The sequence below is a fragment of the Spermophilus citellus genome (assembly GCF_964194105.1).
Source record: "Spermophilus citellus genome assembly, chromosome: 19".
Classification (NCBI taxonomy): Eukaryota; Metazoa; Chordata; class Mammalia; order Rodentia; family Sciuridae; genus Spermophilus; species Spermophilus citellus.
The window spans coordinates 14,857,653-14,875,281 of record NC_138201.1 but is presented as its reverse complement, the minus strand read 5'-3'; the positions used below and the strand labels follow the sequence as shown (position 1 = coordinate 14,875,281).

Sequence of the window (17,629 nt, the reverse complement as noted above, 5' to 3'; positions counted from 1 at the left end):
GCTTTGCTCCCAACAGCTTTGCAAAGCTGGGTGTCCCAAAATCCTGGCATCATCCTGCAATCAAATATGGCTTGACAAATATTAATGCTCTTCCCTATGTGTATCGGACCCTCTGCTAGACTCTTGGGTGGAGTAACATACTGTCATAAAGATATTGATTTGAGAGATTGGATTAAATTGCACACTGAAAAGAAAAGGAGTTTGCTTTTGGGAGAAAAACCCTTAACCCAACTGCTAATAGTTGGAGTTGGCAGGAGCCACTCAGGCCTTCCCAGACTGATCCCTTTTCTCTTTTTCCCTGCCTCCTTCCCTTTTGTGAGCGTTTCTTCCCCTTTTGCTTGCAGTGAGTTCTGCTCTCCTGTAGGCTACAATGTGTCAGTTGTTATAAAATCCGGGAGGCGGAGTCTAGTGACGAGGGCGGTGGGGGAGAGCTAGGCCAGCCCTGCAGGGCGAGCAGTCCAGCCGTGGGTTCACCGGAGCTTAAGCGTTGCAGCAGGAAAACTTCCATCTCGCTCTCCTGGCTTTGATCCTCATTGGACATCAGACCAGAGGCGCCCAAGGAAGGGAGGATGCGAGATGACCGGCCCTCTGGCAACCTGACCATCTCCTTAGCAGAGCCTCCCAGAGCGAGCTGGGGACTGCCTGCACGACCCAGGAGGCGCCGCGCCTCTCAGTAGATGTGTGTGTGTGTGAGTGAGTGAGCGAGTGTGTGTGCGTGCGAGTGAGTGAGGGTGTGTGTGTGTGAGTGTGGATGCATGTGTGCACGGCAGGATTGTGTGTGAGCGTGTCTGGATGGGTGTGCGCGTGCACGCGTGGGAGAGTGTGTGTGTGTGAGAGAGGTAGTGTGAGTGCTCTTGATTATTATTTTTTCGTGGGGAAGAAAAATCTTGGAAATCTGGGGCAGGTTACCGTGCTCCTAGGGTGATTCTTCTTTTGCAAGAAGAGCTGACAAGAGCAATCTACTAGAGCCCAGGAGAAGGATTTTTACCGCTGTTCTACAGTCGAGTAAAAGAGATTAGCCCCAAACCTGTGAAATCGACCAGAGCTGTGTGATTACCAGGGCTTGAGAGAGGACTCCTGAAGAAAAAAAGAAATAAATCAAACAGCCTGTCAGTCCCTTTGGCCACGTTGGAAGATGTCATCTCAAACTAAGTTCAAGAAAGACAAAGAGATCATTGCCGAATATGAAGCCCAAATAAAAGGTGAGATGTGGGCTGAGACTTTTCCTTCTTCTCCCTGTTCCCTTTCTCTCACTGTGCCCCCCCTCTTCCTCCCTGCCATCATGAAATGTTGTTATGCATCAATAATCTTATTGTGAGAAGGAACAGTGGCAGCCGCACAAGTCCAGACTGGTTTCAACTGCAGATAGCGCTGGGCTGGGAGTGTGGATTAGAGGAAGGACAGCAATCTCTGCATTGCAGGTGTGTGAGGAGGATCCTACGCCCGACTTCAGGAGTGTCGCGGATACTCCATCATCTTGGTGGTGACATGTCACTCTAAGGCCATTTTGACAGTCACCACCTCCTCCCTTTCCCCGCCTTGATAAAAGCCCCTTAATATCGATGTATATATATTTTTTTACGACCTTCCCCTGCCCCTTTGGATTTTGTTGTTGGTGGTTTTGCCTCATCCTCTTTCTCTGGGTTGGAATCCACATGCATGTGTACTGGGAGGCAGCATCTTTGGGCCGCCCTTCTTTGTCGGTGTCTCTCGCCTGGCCTGGGTTGCCATGGATTAGCTGTTATGGGCTGTATTGATCCAGACTAATGCAGGCATTTAGGCATAAAGAGAGAGCTCGGTGCAGAAAATGCATTAGCTCGCAGTGTGCAGCCCAGCCACTCTGGGCACAGCATTTAGGGTCATCAGCTTTGGTTCCAAGCCAACACCTCAACGTGCAATTTGGGTTGGTAGGCGCTGCCTTACTTCCATGGTGCCAGGGAAGCCTGCTGGGAGAGCGAGATGACCCCTGGCTGCTGGTTCCAGCTTTGGTGCCATGGAGTACACATTTCTTTCAGGAGCTACTCCTTCAATCCGTGCTAGCTGGGAGAAATAGGAACAGAGACACAATTGCACAGCTCAACGATTCTGCAGGCGGGCAGAATTGTCATTCAGGCCACCCGGGGGCTTCTCCCATCCTCACGTGGTCTAAGCGCAGCTTTGGAAAGGAAAGCCTGAAAGCTCCATGCACTGTGCTCCCCCTTCTCAGTGACTGTGCCTTAAGAGAAGCCCCGGCTGTGCCTTTTGGTGTCCCTGTTCTTTCTAGTCGTGGTTCTCCTAGCTTCCACTCAGGGTGTGTTGTGATCTCTCACAAGAGATTAACACACATCCTCAGTGGATGCTGAGGCCTGTTTTTGAGGTTACGTAGGGACTGTTGAGCAGGTTCGGTCTTTGGGGCTCAAAGGAACTGAGGTTGCCACACCTACTTATAGGTGCTGCTGCACTCAGAGAGACTCAATGCCCAGGAAGTCGAGTGGCTTCCCTGGGAGCAACAGAAGGCATCGGAGCTGCCATCCAGGCTTCAGATGCCAGGGAAACTTTGAGAGGGGAGTGATCGCCAGGGGAGGGCTTTGATTTTTCCCTGTCTTTTTTCTCTGAGTTCTAGTCAAACCTGGCATGCTAATCATCTCTGGGTAGACCTTAAGGCAAAAGGAACAGAAAACACTCCTCTTCCCTGGTTGCCTCTTTCTTAGTTTTCAGTTCATTATCAAAAGCAGTGACTGAGAATGTTTCAGCCCTGCTAAGAATTTAGAAACAAATCCTTTGGTGGTCAGGGATTTGAATTCATCTGACAACTCAGTGCAAAAGCCTAGTTTCAGTCTATAGTTGAGGGAGCTTTTTTGTTTGTTTGTTTGTTTTTGGATATTGGGGACTTGGGGATTGAACCCAGGGGTGCTCTACCACTGAGCTATACCCACAGCTCCTTTTTATTTTGTTTTAAACTTGCTAAGTTGCCAAATTTGGCCTAGAGCCTGTGATCCTCCTGCTTCAGCCTCCTGTAGCTGCCGGAACTACAGGCTGTACTATGGTGTCTGACTAGCAGATATGTTTTATAAGACTAAGTTGGCCACTGATTATTTTGTCCCCATGAAAAATGCCAATGTAGAGAAAGGGATGTTGTGTTTGGACAGTTTGGATTTTGTTAGCATCGTCTGGTAGGAAACATGCTTATCTCATTTTTAAAGAATTGCTTCTACATGGGCCAGTCAACTTATAATTGAGGATCAATGAAGCACTAATTGCTCTAACTTTTTTACTTTTTATCTTTCTCCTTTATTTTAACAACTAATTAGCAAGTACCAGGTAATGTGTTTCATCAGAAAATTTGTCCAAATGATTTTGTCTTTAAATTTATCTGCATTATGCTTGAAGGAATTTAATTCTTTTCTTTTAGTGTTGACACCCTCAAGACAGATCAGGATACTGCTATGCCTGAAACCCTCTGAAATATTTTCTTTCCAAATTCTGTTTTGTTGGCCTGGGGTATATCTCAGTGGCAGAGTGCTTGCCTAGCATGTGCAGTGCCCTTGGGTTCCATCCTTATCACTGCAAAACAACAAAAAATTCTGTTGGTTCATCATTATAATTAGTGATGTGTGTACAGAAATCAGTGTGCATAGTTTCTAAACTCATTCCCCACCCCCAAACATCACTCCTCTTGGCCCACCCAATGTTCAGGATGGCTAGTTTGAGCTCAGTTTCAGAAATGAGGAAACTGAGGCCCAGGGACATTCAATGACTTGTCCAAGGTGGCAAGGCCAGTTTATTCCCAGGCTTAGTGTTCATTGTTAGCCTGAACCTGAAGCTGCCCCTTGAAGGATTGATGTCAGTAGCAGATGGCAGTTTTGTGGTGGGGACTGCCTGCCTCTTGATTGAGTTCCATTGTTTACCCTCTTGCTTTTGTTGCTTGGCTCTGAAGAACATTTGAGCAATGACCAAAAATAATGCCTGCTGCCAGTTGCCGTTCTTCCTGGTATCATTTGGCCATTTTGGCACAAATAGTCCAGCCCGTTAGACAGACTTTGTATCTTGTGATTTTTACAAGGGGAACTTTTGATTTTTAAAAATAATGTTGATTTCTTTTTTAAAAAAATATTTATATTTTAGTGTTTTTTTTCTTTTGCGGACACAATATCTTTATTCCATTTTTATGTGGTGCTAAAAATTGAACCCAGTGCCTCATGCATGCTAGGTCAGCACGCTATCACTCAAGCCACATCCCCAGCCTGATGTTGATTTCTTTGTACATTTATCCTCTGTCTCTTTTTGAAGCAATTACCAACTCAACAAAGGAGAATGTTTTAAGACAGCATTTTCTCTGTTTTAAAAAAAAATTTAAGCTCATGACTTCTCTTGCCTCATCAGATATTTAAATCTTTGATTTGGTATCTGCAAAGTAGTAGTGAACCACATGCTTGCTTATTTCCAGTGATGGAGAACTCAGCATGTTCCTACCCCACGTATTCTGTCTGGCTCATGTGAGCATATTTTTCTTATGTTGTGTTAAATATTTCTCTTAACCGCCTATTGGTTCTGTAGTTGCTTCTCCTTGGAGCTTCTTAGAACAAGACAGATGCTTTCCCCCCGAGATTCCCCAGTGGGTGTTTGGAACCTCTGATTATAGCCCCTGACTATGATTGACCTCATCACTTGCTTCTTTAAGATAGTTGACTACCACTTACCATCTTCATTCTCTTTTGTATTCGCTGCATCCTAGGTTGCAAATCCCACTGTCTTTGGTGCTTGTCAGATAGAATAAATGAGTGAAGCTGGCCAATGAGATGAGTTGTAGCAGTTGGTCCACTACTTCACTGACAGCAGTAGAAGAAAGGGTAGTGACAATTATGGTGTACCTGAGAGCACATGTCCTGTCTGAATGGTCAGTCATACTTGGGTTTAACTAGATGCTGCCATTTAGAAATATAGGCCCCACCAGATCTTTCAGATATTCAAATGCCAGTAATCCAGAAGAGAGTTTCATGTTTTTAGAAAGGTTTTGCCAAAAGAACCTCCAAAAGAGCTTACTATCAGTATCTTCTTTTTAGAGTAGCACTAAGGTCTAAATATGATTTTTCTAGACATGATCAAAGAAAGAAAACTATCATCTCTTTATGCTTTCTGTAATACTTCCATTAACATAGCCCAAGGGTTGAATTAGCCCTTTTTGCTGCTCATTCCTTATTGCATCACATATATTATGTTTGCTATATTTCTTTAATCTACTAGGCTAGGAGTCTTGTCAGGGAGAATAAATCGAAATGAATTTAATCTGACTTGTTCTTGGAGACCCTGTATTGGTTCCAAATGGAGCTTGCTTCCTATGCTAGGTGCTTATATGTGTCCCTTTACAAATCTGTTCAAGAACCTTGCTTGACAGTGACATCATGCTGCCTTCACAGGAACTGGCAAGCTATAACTTCTTTCCTCTTTTGAAAATCAGAACAACATTTGCCTGTCTCCAGCTTTTTGGCTCGTGTCCTGTTCTCCACAGTTCCCTCAAAGATCACTGATAGTGTGTGGTGATCTTATTTGCAGGCATTCTCAGTACCCTGGCTTCTCCTTCATCTTGCTGCCATACAAAATGGTCTGTTCTGCATTTATTCAGAATTCCTATTTTTATTTCAGCATAATAGAAAATTGAAGTAGAAATGCAGTGACTGATTTTAGTATCTTTTTTAAAAAAATTATATATCCATACTAAGTTGGACCATCTTTTTAATAGCAAAACTTTAGAATTTGGGGGAAGAAGAACAGGGTTTGAGGAAGATCATGGAATATGTTTACTCATTCATTCATGGGTTTATTCAGCAAACACTGATTTGTACTTAGTGATGAGTTTTGTGAGAGATGCAAAGTAAGAGACATTTGTTGCTTCCTAAGAGTTTTCTTAAACTGGGGCATGCCTGTAATTCCAGTGACTCAGGAGGCTGAGGCAGGAGCATTGCAAGTTTGAGGCCAGCCTCAGCAACATATGAGGCCCTATACAACTTAGCAGACCTGTCTCAAAATAATAAATAAAAAGGACTGGGATGTGGCTTAGTGGTTTAAAAAAAGGGGGAAGGGGAAGACAGAGATTTCTTAGAATATAAGAATTTCTTATATTTCTTAGAATATAAGAATATTTATTCTTATAAAATAAAAGAAGGAAATTAAAAAAGAAACAAATGAAAATCCCAAAGTACAGAAAGCTTCTAACTGATCACTGGAATGAACTTAGCTTTAAAGAGAATATGCTACGGGAATTGGAGGACTGCCTTGGGATGTCCAGGAGTCTTAACAGGATTGAGGAAAACAGGCTTGATCAGGGAAACAGTGGGGAGTAGTGGAGTCTGTGGTCAGATGGGCAGTTCATCTTGAGGAAACTGCTCTGCCCAGCTACAGCCTATCACTGCCATGCAGGTGTAACCCCAGAATGGTTAGTTCTATCAGTGTTTCAAAGGAATCTGAATTTTCAACAAAATCTCCTGGTTTTTAAGTAGTGTCTCAATTTTTAAAAAAGCTCTGTGCTGCCTAAAGGAACAAACAGATTCAGCCTGCTGGGCCACCTATTTGCAACTTTGGGCCTCTAAAATTGAAGTCCATAAAAAGTCTGCTGATGGAGCCTGGGCCCATTTTTGTTCTATCTTGGTCCATCTTGGGTCATTTTCTCTATGAAAGATGGGTGGACTTATAAGCACACTAGAGCACTCCCCCTTTTTCTGGATTTTCCATGCCCTGCACTTTCTCCAGATCTTTCTCCATGGGTGGCTTTGTTGCTCTTAAATTGCACCCCTGATTTTTTTTTTTGGCCTATCCAATAATATCTTCAAAGCTTACTCAGCTGACACTTTCTAACACCAAACCTACCTCACTCTCCTAGGCAGAATTAATGGTTCCCACATATCTATATCTCTATCCCGGACCTTATTATCCTTCACTGCAATTTGGCATTTAGGACCCTAGCCATGAACTCTTGTGGATAGAAATGTTCCTGGTCATCTTTTTTTTTTTTTTCTCCAGTGTGCTTGGCACACAATTTGTTGAGCGAGTAAGTTACTAATAAGAAGTTTTAATCTTATAATTCATACTCAAATAGCTATTTTCTTTAACATCTGTCTTAGTTAGCTTGAGCTGCTCTAACAAAATACCACAGATTTTATAGTCTTTATTTATGGCTTCCAGTTTTGGAAGCTGGGGAGTCCAAGATCAGGGTTCTGGTAAATGTAGTTCCTGGTGAAGGCTCACTCACAGAAGGAGATAAACCTGTTCTTCTTCTTCTTCTTCTTCTTCTTCTTCTTCTTCTTCTTCTTCTTCTTCTTCCTCCTCCTCCTCCTCCTCCTCCCCCTCCTCCCCCCTCCTCTCCCTCCTCCCCCTCCTCCCCCTCCTCCCCCTCTTCCCCCTCCTCCCCCTCCTCCCCCTCCTCTCCCTGCTCCCCTCCTCCTCCTCCCCGTCTTCCCCTCCTCCCTCCCCTCCCTTCCCCCCTTTTCCTTCCCCTTCCCCTTCTTCTTCCCCTTCTCCTCCTCCTCCTCCTCCTCCTCCTCCTCTTCCTCCTCCTCTTCCTCCTCCTCCTCCTCCTCTTCCTCCTCCTCCTCATCCTTCTTCTTCTTCTTCTCTTCTTCTTCTTCTCCTTCTCCTTCTCCCTCTCCTTCTCCTTCTATATACACAATGGAATATTACTCAGCATTAAAGAAGAATGAAATTATGGCATTTGCCTATAAATGGATGGAGCTAGATTATCATGCTAAGCAAAATAAAGCAATCCCAAAGAACCAAAGGCCAAAAGTTTTCTCTGATATGCAGATGCTAATTCACAATAAGGGGAGGGGGCACTAGGGAAGAATAGAGGTACTTTGGATTAGACAGAGGGTAGTGAAGGGAGAGGAGGGTGTAAATGGGTAGGAATGATAGTAGAATGAATCAGACATATATGATTACATGACCAGTGTAACTCTACATCATGTACAACCAGAAGAATGAGAAGTTATACTCCATTTATGTATGATGTGTCAAATGCATTCTACTGTTGCATATAACTAATTGGAACAAATAAAGAGGAGAGGATGGATTATCAAGAGCATGAAAAGATTGGGAAAGCCCTGAGTTACAGAGCCATGTTGCCCTGGCGTGCATTTTGTTTTCCTGAACCGCTGAAAGTTGGAAAGATTCCAATTTAAACCTAGCTCACCACTATTCACTGTGCAGTCATTTTATTTGATCTCTCTTAACTTCAGTTTTAATCTATGAAGTGAAAATAATGATTCTTGTACAGAGTTATAGGGATCGCAAAGTGAGATACTCTATATATGACCAAGATATAGAAGCTAAAGAAAAATGAATTATCTCTCACTATTAAATAAAGCTGTATAGCCTGAAGTGTGGCCTGTCATAGTCACTAAATGAATGAATGATAGAGGTTTCTGGAAAGAAAAGATCATCTCTAATATATCAAGTCTAGTGGTAAAAAACTCAGAAATGGTCAATATGGACCCTCAGATCCATTGACTTCCACAGACTGGGAAAAGCCTGGAGGGTGACAGGCCACACTCCACAGGAACATGACAGTCAACACCTCGTTAATGACTACTGGCTTCTAGTACAACAGACTTCAACAAATCTTCCCTACCAGAGACAAACAAGGAAATTCAGCAAATATCGAAGACTATTTCTTTGCCCAGTAAAGCACCTCTTCTCAATGGAATAGAAAGTGTGGATGTTGTTATAGACTCAATGTTTTATGTCCCCACAAAGCATATGTGGAAGTCCCCAACCCCTAATATGATGGTATTAGGAGGTGAGGTCTCTGAGAAGTGATTAGGTTTAGATTAGGCCTAAGGGTTGGACTCTTGTGATGAGATTCATACTTTTATTAGAAAAGGAAGACAGGAGCCAGGCATGGTGGTGCACATTGGTAATGCCAGTGATTTGGGAGACTGAGGCAGGAGGATCAAAAGGTTGAGGCCAGCCTGGGAAACTTAGCAAGACGCTGTCTCAAAGCAAAAAAGGCTAAGGATGTAGCTGTGTGGAAGAGCACCCCTGGGTTCAATCCCCGGGAAGGGGAAGGGGAAGGGGAAGGGGAAGAGGAAGGGGAAGGGGAAGGGGAAGGGGAAGGGGAAGGGGAAGGGGAAGGGGAAGGGGGAGGGGACCTAGGTTGGTTCCACAGTCTAGCTGTTGTGAATTGAGCTGCTATAAACATTCATGTGGCTGCATCACTATAGTAGGCTGATTTTAAGTCCTTTAGGTATAAACTGAGGAGTGTGATAACTGGGTCAAATGGTGGTTCCATTCTAAGTTTTCTGAGGAATCTCCATACTGCTTTCCATAATGGTTGTACCAATTTGCAGTCCCACCAGCAAACTATGAATTACCTTTTCCCCCACATCCTCGCTAACATTTATTATTGCTTATATTCTTGATAATCGCCATTCTGACTTGAGTGAGATGGAATCTCAGTGTAGTTTTGATTTGCATTTCTCTAATTGCTAGAGATGTTGAACATTTTGTCATATTTGTTGATTGATTGTATTTCTTCTTTGGTGAATGTCTGTTCAGTTCCTTAGCCCACTTATTGATTGGGTTATTTTATTTTATTTTTTTTTGGTGTTAAGTTTCTTGAGTTCTTTATATATCCTGGAGATTAGTGCTCTGAGGTTCAGGTGGTAAAGATTTTCTCCCATTCTGTGGCCTCTCTCTTCATATAATCGGTAATCTAACTCTCTTGGTCCCCACTTGACATTGCCTCCAGATTCCTTCACTTCCACCCAGGTGGTCATTTGGGGAAAGTGTCCACTAGAAATATTCCCCACATCCTTCTGAGAGGGCTGCTAGATCTACCACTGCCCTGCTGGGCCTGTCTTCCACCAACCTGGAAACACAACACGAGACATTTTAGATGTCTCTTAGTCCAACTCTCCTATTTATTTTTTCTTCTGATGTACAAACTATGCTTAGAGAAGAGGTCTTTTGACTAGACCTCCAAGAGGGCAGAAGCTTTACCTGCTTGGTTTAGTGCCTCCCATCTGCTTGGTGATCAATAGACATTATTGAGTTGATTGCTCTGGAGCGGGTGGTTGTCTGGGGGCACGGAGCTGAGTGGTACTCTGGAAAGGCAAGGCAAGAGTATCCAGGAGGGTAAGGATTGTAGTATTAGAGGTGTCTGGAGGAGATGAGATTAGTCTGGTTCCTAGAACTGACTCCTTCATTTCATAGTGGCCAGGAAGGGGACAGGATTGATTTCTTTCTTTTCTGTTTTTTCTTATGGTAACAGGGATTAAACCCAGGGGTTCTCTACCACTGAGCTATATCCCTGGCACTTCTTATTTTTTATTTTGAGACAGGGTTTCACTAAATTGCCTAAGCTAATCTTGAACTTGAAACCCTCCTCCTCAGCCTCCCAAGAGATGCTGGGATGACAGATGTGCACCACCTAGCTGGGCAGGATTGATCTCTTAAAGGTGCTGAGCTTAAGAACTTCTGGCCTACTATAGGACCCAGGCATCTACTTCCTGGGCTCAATTTTGCTTAGAAATGAGTCATTCTTTTAAAAAAAATTATTTTAATTAGTTATATATGAAATGATTCATTCTTAATGGCTTCTTGGTGTTTGTAAAATATCCTGGATGGTTAAAAATGGAACTTTGTGAATTCCTTTAATTTGATTGGTCGTTATATGAATTATGTTTGGGATGGTGTTCCCTGAAGTGTATCCCAAGCAGTTGGAGTGTCCCATGCAGGTATTGGGTGAAAGAAAATTGTTGTGTGCTTAAATAGGTTTTAGAAGTTCTAGGATAAACTGAGTGAAATAGGTCTGTTTCCCTGGGACTTCAGAAAATCTGAGTGGGTTAAATGAATAGTGGAATGGCCCATAGTTTTCTCACACTTACTTAATCTTGTAGTAAGATTTTTTCATGGGATATTTTACAGGACTTTGTTTCTTGAGTTATGTTTTGATACCTAGGCTGCATAGTTTGTGGATTACTTATGTTCTTTTCTTTTTGCCTCTTGTCCAGTTACCTGCTTTTTATAATCCTTTCCTCCAAGGGCAGTTTGAAGAGGGGAAGAAGTAAAACAAATGCACATCGAGTTCAGCCAAGGGATGTCAGTGCAGTGCTTCGAGGTCACAGAAAATGGGAGTTTTGACATTTCCAATTACACAGTGCTCAACCATTGATTTAAGTAGTAATCTGGAAGCAGCCCAAGCCTGATCAATATGTGTCGTGTGTGTGCGTGAGTGAGTGTTCCTGTCTGTGTGTGACAGTATAGGGGAGCATGCTGTTGCAGGTATGTTCAAGGTGCCTTGACTGCACCTTGGCTCTGCCCTGGGATTTTACAGTCAATGCCACATGATAATGGTGCCCACAAACCCAGAGAAGCCCATGCTCCTTGTGCTTCAGTGAAACAAACCTCAGCTACAAATCCAGGTGCACAAGGAATATATTTTTCTTCCTGCAATTTGATTTCCATATTCATCTCAGTATTGCTGCAGATGACAGCAGGAAATCCACAACAATTGGAGATTTATCTCCCTTTTCTTCCAAGGTTATGTCCCAAGGTCCAGGGGGACTTAGGCAGCACCAAAGCTAAGGAGGCATCTGTTGTGGTTTATTATTAACAGAATTTGGCAACTGCAGGGCTGGTATTCCCCTAACCCTTATTGGGTCTTCAGTGGTCAGTCTATGCCAGTGATCCTTCTTTGTTCCCTTTTAGTTCTCCTCTCCTTGGTCCCTTCTGTGTGGTTTGTCAGCACCAGAAGCCACCTTGCTGTGCACATTCTATGCTGGACCACGAGGGAGCCTGGATGATTATCTCTGTCCTGTCTGGGACGTATTTGCTCCTCTCTGGATCCTCTCTAGGATTGTACCTGGGGAAGGGACTCAGATATGTCTCTTCTTATATTCTGCAAATCTGTTTGGTGGTTCCTTATCTCTTTCCCTCCCTTGCCTTGTAGGGGTGGGCGGGGCAGCATGCACATTTTTTTCTTAAGAGATCCATAATGTCCACACCCACCTTTATTGACTCTCCACTTTGGCATAGGAAATCTTCATCCTCAGGTTTGTGCATATATATGCATGTGTGTGCATACACACTGGCACACAGGGGCGTGGGATGAGGGAATGGAGGTGGCTCTTTGTCATCAGACCTTCTCTCAAAGCTGTTGCCAGTAAACCATGTTCTTTCTCTTCTCCCCGAGGGCCAGGCTTTTGAAAGTCAAAAGCCAAGAATTGACTTTTTCTCTGTATTATCGTGGAGGCAGTGAACACAGAACATCCTCCCCTACTGAAAAGGTTCCATGGAGTCTCAGGATATATGGAAGAAAAGCTTTCAATGTTTTAACACACTAACTGCAGCAAATTCCTTCCTTTCTCCATCTGCACCATCCTAGACCAGACTACCATTAGCTCTTAGCTGGGACCAGTGCAATAACTTTTTAACTTGTGATTGATATTTTTGACTAGGCCATTCTTTGCTGTTGGGGGCTTAGCTGTACAATGTGGCTTCTACTAAATGTCACTTGCAACCCTGCCTCCAACTGTGAAAACCAAAAATGTCCACCTGGGGACCCAAACTGCACCCAGTTGAGAAAACCATAGTTCTAATCAGTCTCTTGCTTCTTCTTTCGTCCTCATGGTCTATTCTCCCCATAGCAGCCAGCAGTAATCCCTATATGATGCAAATCTTATCATGTCACTTCCCAGGTCACAGCTCTATAGTCTCATTGTATGAGCATACACCCCAGGCTCCTAGACTGGATTGACAAAGCCAGGATTTGCTCACTCCTTGTCATCCATCACAGCCATCTCAGGCTCTATTGGTTCCTTGACTTTTCCAAGCTTGCACCCACTTTGGACTTTTGCACTCTGCTTTCCCCTCTTTCTGGAACACTCTTTCCCTAGATTGCCACTTGGCATTCAGCTCTCAGATGGCATGCTACCTCCAGACCACCCAAGTAGCCCTGCAGTAGCTCTTTTTATTGGATCTGCAAACTTGAATTCTCAGTGGAGCCCTTATGGCTGTATGATATTTTTCCTTCTCTGTTTGTGTCTTCTCTTCCCCAGGAACTGCAACTCTTTAAGAACAGGATTTTTATTTCTCTAGTTTATTTGCATTTTTCCTAGCACCTAGAACAGCTCTTGTTGTATTGTAGGCGATCATGGTTTTTGTTGAATGACTGATTGAATGTGGGTGCCCTTGCAATGAATTTTGCACATAGAAAACTGATATTATGCTTTGGGTGCATAAACTGACCCAGGATTTCCACAATATTGGCTGAGAAATAACTTAGGAAGATGAAGAATCCAGATATAAGATGATTATATCCATGCAGAACCACCTCATGAATGATTTATAGAATGTGAAGTGACCAGGTGACCACTTGGAAGGATACTTCAGGGAACTCAATGTATTCTGTTTACTGAATTCCTATAAATGTCTGAGGGGAGAGAAAAACAAAAACAAAAACAAAAACCAACCAACCAAACAAAAACCCCAAAAAGGTAAAATATAGACTCCATCCCTGTCTTTGGTAGACTCATGATTTTTTTAGGAAAGAAAAAAAAAATGGATCAGTCAAGTATGTATAGTACACTAAAAACTTGGACAGTGCTGAAAGCATACACTAGGGAAAAGAGAGTAAAAGTTACATTGTTGCTTGGGAGAGCTGAGGAAATTCTTATAAAAGAAAGAATAGTTGAGTAGGGTTTTGAAAGATGAGTAGAAGCTCTCCAGGTGTTGGAAGGCATTCCATGAAGACAGAACAGAATGTGCTAAAGGCATGTGGGTGGGGGAGTCACAAAAGGGCTTGGGTAGTTGAGAAATGGTACCCAGTTTGATGTGACTGAAACCCAGAGTATGTAGAAGGGTGTGGAGTGGGAGACGATGTTGGAAAGGAGAGGAGCTTGAGTTCCTTCCTAGCCATCACATCCTATGACTCTGACCTTAGAGATGGTGTTGTAAGAGTTGTACTCCTTTATTTTTCTTATTGTGGGAAAATTCTCATAACATAAAAGGTGTCATCTTAACCATCTTTAAGTGTGAAGTTGAATGGTATCAGTTACATTCATAGTGCTGCTAACTATCAGCCCATTTCTATCTCCATAAGCATTTTCATCTTATAAAACCAGAAACTCTGTACCCATTAGACAATACCTTCCCATTCTCTCCCTCTTCCCAGTTCCTGGCAGCTACCATTCCACATTCAGTCTAAATGATTTTTACTTTCCTAAGTGCCTCATATATGTGGAATCCTATGTTTTAGATATTGTGAAAAATACTGCTAGAAACATGGGTGTACAAATGAGTCTTTTAAAACTTTTTTCTGATTATAGATGTATATATTCAATATTTTAAAATCCTTGAAAATACAGAAAAAAATATTTCAAAAGGATAGGGGATAAGAAAAGAACCTAGAAGTTGCTGAGATACCCACTTTAAACCATATATTTCCTTCTAGACTTCACTTCTCTTTCCTCTATCAAACTTATTTTACATCTGTGTATAACAAGAAATGAGGTCATAGATCTTTAATGCAAAGTTACACAAACAAAATAGGCAAATGATAAGCATATAGGCCTAGGGCTTAAAATAGGCAGGATGTGTCCTAAAAATGAAGTTTGTCAAGTACGAACATCAGTATGCATGACCTCACACATTTGTTTGCATGGTCCTTTTGGCGGGGGCGGGAGGGTGTTATTGGTTTGTCAGAGACATCTTTTATGGTCATTGGTTTGTCCTGTCCACTTTTGTCTCTGTTCTTTGCAGATTTTTATAAAATTTGTATCAAACTGAGCTCACTTATCAAGAATGTCCCCTACTCCTACCTCTGTCCCAGTTGCTTTCAGGTAGAATTTTCCCCCTTTGAAGCCCCTTGTGGTCTCACTTCCCTCTTGGTACTCAGAAATTGGGTCCTGCCTTTGGGAGGAAGCATTAGAAGGACAGTCTTATTTAAGGAAAGAATCCGCTACTCATGTCACTGAAACCTTTCCTTCCCTTGTTGTGCCTTCTGCTAGCTTCCCTGATCACTGTGGGTACTTTTGGGGTTCCCTCTTGCTTGTCTGCTCCCAGAGGTGATAAACTGCCACCCTCTTCCTTCTGATTGCTGATAGAGGTATTTTCAGTTTTCAATCTACACATCAATACATTTTCTAACCCTTTGTCAAACAGGCCTGGATTCCTGTAGGGTGGCTTAAATTCTCACTGGGATTTGAGCTCCCAGGGATGGGATATCTCCTTAGGGGGACTTTCTATAGCTTACAGTGTCTTAAAAGGAATCAGAGAAAGAGATGACATGAGAGGACTCATACCAATGAAATGCCTTAACCACCTTCAGGGATGAAAAAGAGTAGGTGTCTTTTCTATGATTTACTTTGTGCCAGAGAATGCCAACTGGCTGAGCAATATGGCTGTCCTCTGATTGTTTGAAAGTAAGACACTTTCAAGCAGAGTTGGCCCATAACTATGTCTTTATTTTGATCAGTGGCCTGTCCCAACAGGATAGTTTGGGGCTAAAGATCTTTAGGGATCTTCTTAAAGTTTCCTTCGGGAAACTGAGGCAGACCAATAGTCATTCTCCCCAGTTCCAATACCTGACAGTAGATTATTCCTTGACCTCTTGCCCCGACCATCTGGACTCCTGACCTTTGGCTTGTTTGTGGGTTTTTTTTTTTTAAATTTTATTTGCCCCTTGACCCTTTGCTAATCTGGGACACTATCCTGGTCTGATCCTCTTAGTTCAGGCTGCACCCGAACATCTCTGTGTTGCTGCATCTCTTGCTCAGCATAATATTAACATCAAGACTCTGCTCCTGAAATGGCAGAGGCCTGACTTCTGCCTGCCAGAAGCACAGAATTATGTTGTGGGAATAGTGTGAAGGAAATGCTGAGAATGTGGTAGTCCTGCTCATTTAGGTTTAGCTTATCAAGTATTTACTGAACTCCTACTACATTCCCTGCCTCATGGACTTTATAATTCTGTGGGGAAGTCACCTTGTAACTTGTGATTACAGAAGTGTTGAGGGTTATGTTAATGGTGATACAGAGTTCAGAGGGGACCTACACCCAGGGGACCTCAATGGTTGAAGATGCTGTTGGTGATTTTCTAATATTGATCTGTAAAGCTAAATCATAGTGCCTAAGGTTGTCTCACTGTCATTATTTTCAGAGCTCTTTAGGATACAGACAGAACTATCTTCCCATTTAGAAAAGAGCCAGAAGCCATCAAAATATTTAAGGGGTCAGGACTCTTAAGTGCTCCTGAGAGAACAATGTAACTCCAGGTGTAAAAGATAAAAATGTTCCAGAAAAAGAATTTTATAATAGCTTTACTCAGGATGGTAAATATAATTGTAGAGTAAGTGCTTTTAAGGTGAAATTAAATCCAGGGATCAACTGAAGAGGATTGAAAACCACCTTGGTTGGATAGAATTAAGGTAAAGTCACAGAAGTGGATGAGCCAAGGTGCTAAAATGTGGATGGAGGCAGCTGTGTCCATGGGGACCATGCTCTGGACAGAACCACACCTGGGTTTTGAATCATGGCTCATGGTCAATTAGCTGAATTACCTTTCAGAAAAATTAAGTTTATTAATTTTAATTAAGTGTCCTCACTTAAAAGGGGGAATAATAACAACTCACAGTGAGTGTGTGTGTGTGTATGTGTGCATGTGAAGTAGTAGAAATAATTCAGAATTTCCAGTACACTGTAGTCTTCATCAAACAATGAAAATGTTAGCTGCTCTTGTAAGTAGAGCTCTAGCACCCAGTGACATCGGGTACAGTAAACCCGAGCTTACAGGGGAAGCTGTTTTTAAGAGCACCAGTTGGGAAAGAGAGCAAGATGGGTAGCACTAAAAGACATCAGTAGGGGAGGAGTTGCCAGGATGGGTACCTGGGCAAAGAAAAGTTCTAGTAAGTGCTAGACAGGCATGATGCTTGCTTCACTTTCTGTAGTCTTTCTTCCACTGTGGCTCCTAGACCACCTGAAGCAGAATTACCAGGGAGGAACTTGTTACATTCAGTTTCTGGGGTTTTGACCCAAACTACTGAATCAGAATCTGTGATGGTGGATCATGGGGACCTGTGTTTCATAAGTGCCCAAGTTTCATGAGCTTAAAGTATTTGGCCATGGACTGTAGTAAACTCGCCAACTTGACTCTTTTTTTTTTTAGTGGGGTAGGAAACCCAGGGCTGTATGTCTGCTCAGCAAGCACTCTACCAGTGAACTACATCTCCAGCCCAAAGTGAAGAATTTATTGGCAAAATTCCTGAAGCTCAGACATCATTTGAACTGTAAAAGGAAAAGACTCCTTCAAGAGATACTGAAGTTATGCTTGACTTAGTATGATATTCATCAGATATTATAAAAAAATTGCTGAAATGAACTGTAATATTTTACTGGGTTATTCCCCCATGTAGTGAGCAAAGTGTTTTTCCATACTGTTCCAGAACTCTAAAAAGTGGATACAGGCATGGAAAAGTGAGGCCCAACCTTCAATTTTTTGGATTTAAATTGGGAAACCTTGTGGTGCCATGACCAAAGTCTGGGATTTAGAATCCAAAGACCTGCATGTCAGTTTCTTTCTATCTTTTTAGTGAGTGCCATCTCCATTCTGCATCTTAGCTTCCTGGTCTGTTCAGTGAAGGCGCTATCCACCTTAAAGGAT

The 17,629-nt window shown here is 42.7% G+C and overlaps 1 protein-coding gene across 4 annotated transcripts in view; it reads left to right on the top strand.

The window, feature by feature from the left end:
* The first annotated feature begins 437 nt into the window (after nucleotides 1-437).
* The window catches only part of SRGAP3 (SLIT-ROBO Rho GTPase activating protein 3), a 252,101-nt gene continuing 234,909 nt past the window's right edge, over nucleotides 438-17,629 (top strand). For all 4 annotated transcript variants that reach the window (XR_014019852.1, XM_081276010.1, XM_081276009.1 and 1 more), the window contains exon 1: nucleotides 438-1,202. Coding sequence is in view for 3 of the 4 variants with exons in the window: in XM_081276010.1 (XP_081132136.1) it covers nucleotides 1,136-1,202 (67 nt within the window). In the remaining variant the exon portion in view is untranslated. The remainder of the gene's footprint in view (nucleotides 1,203-17,629) is intronic.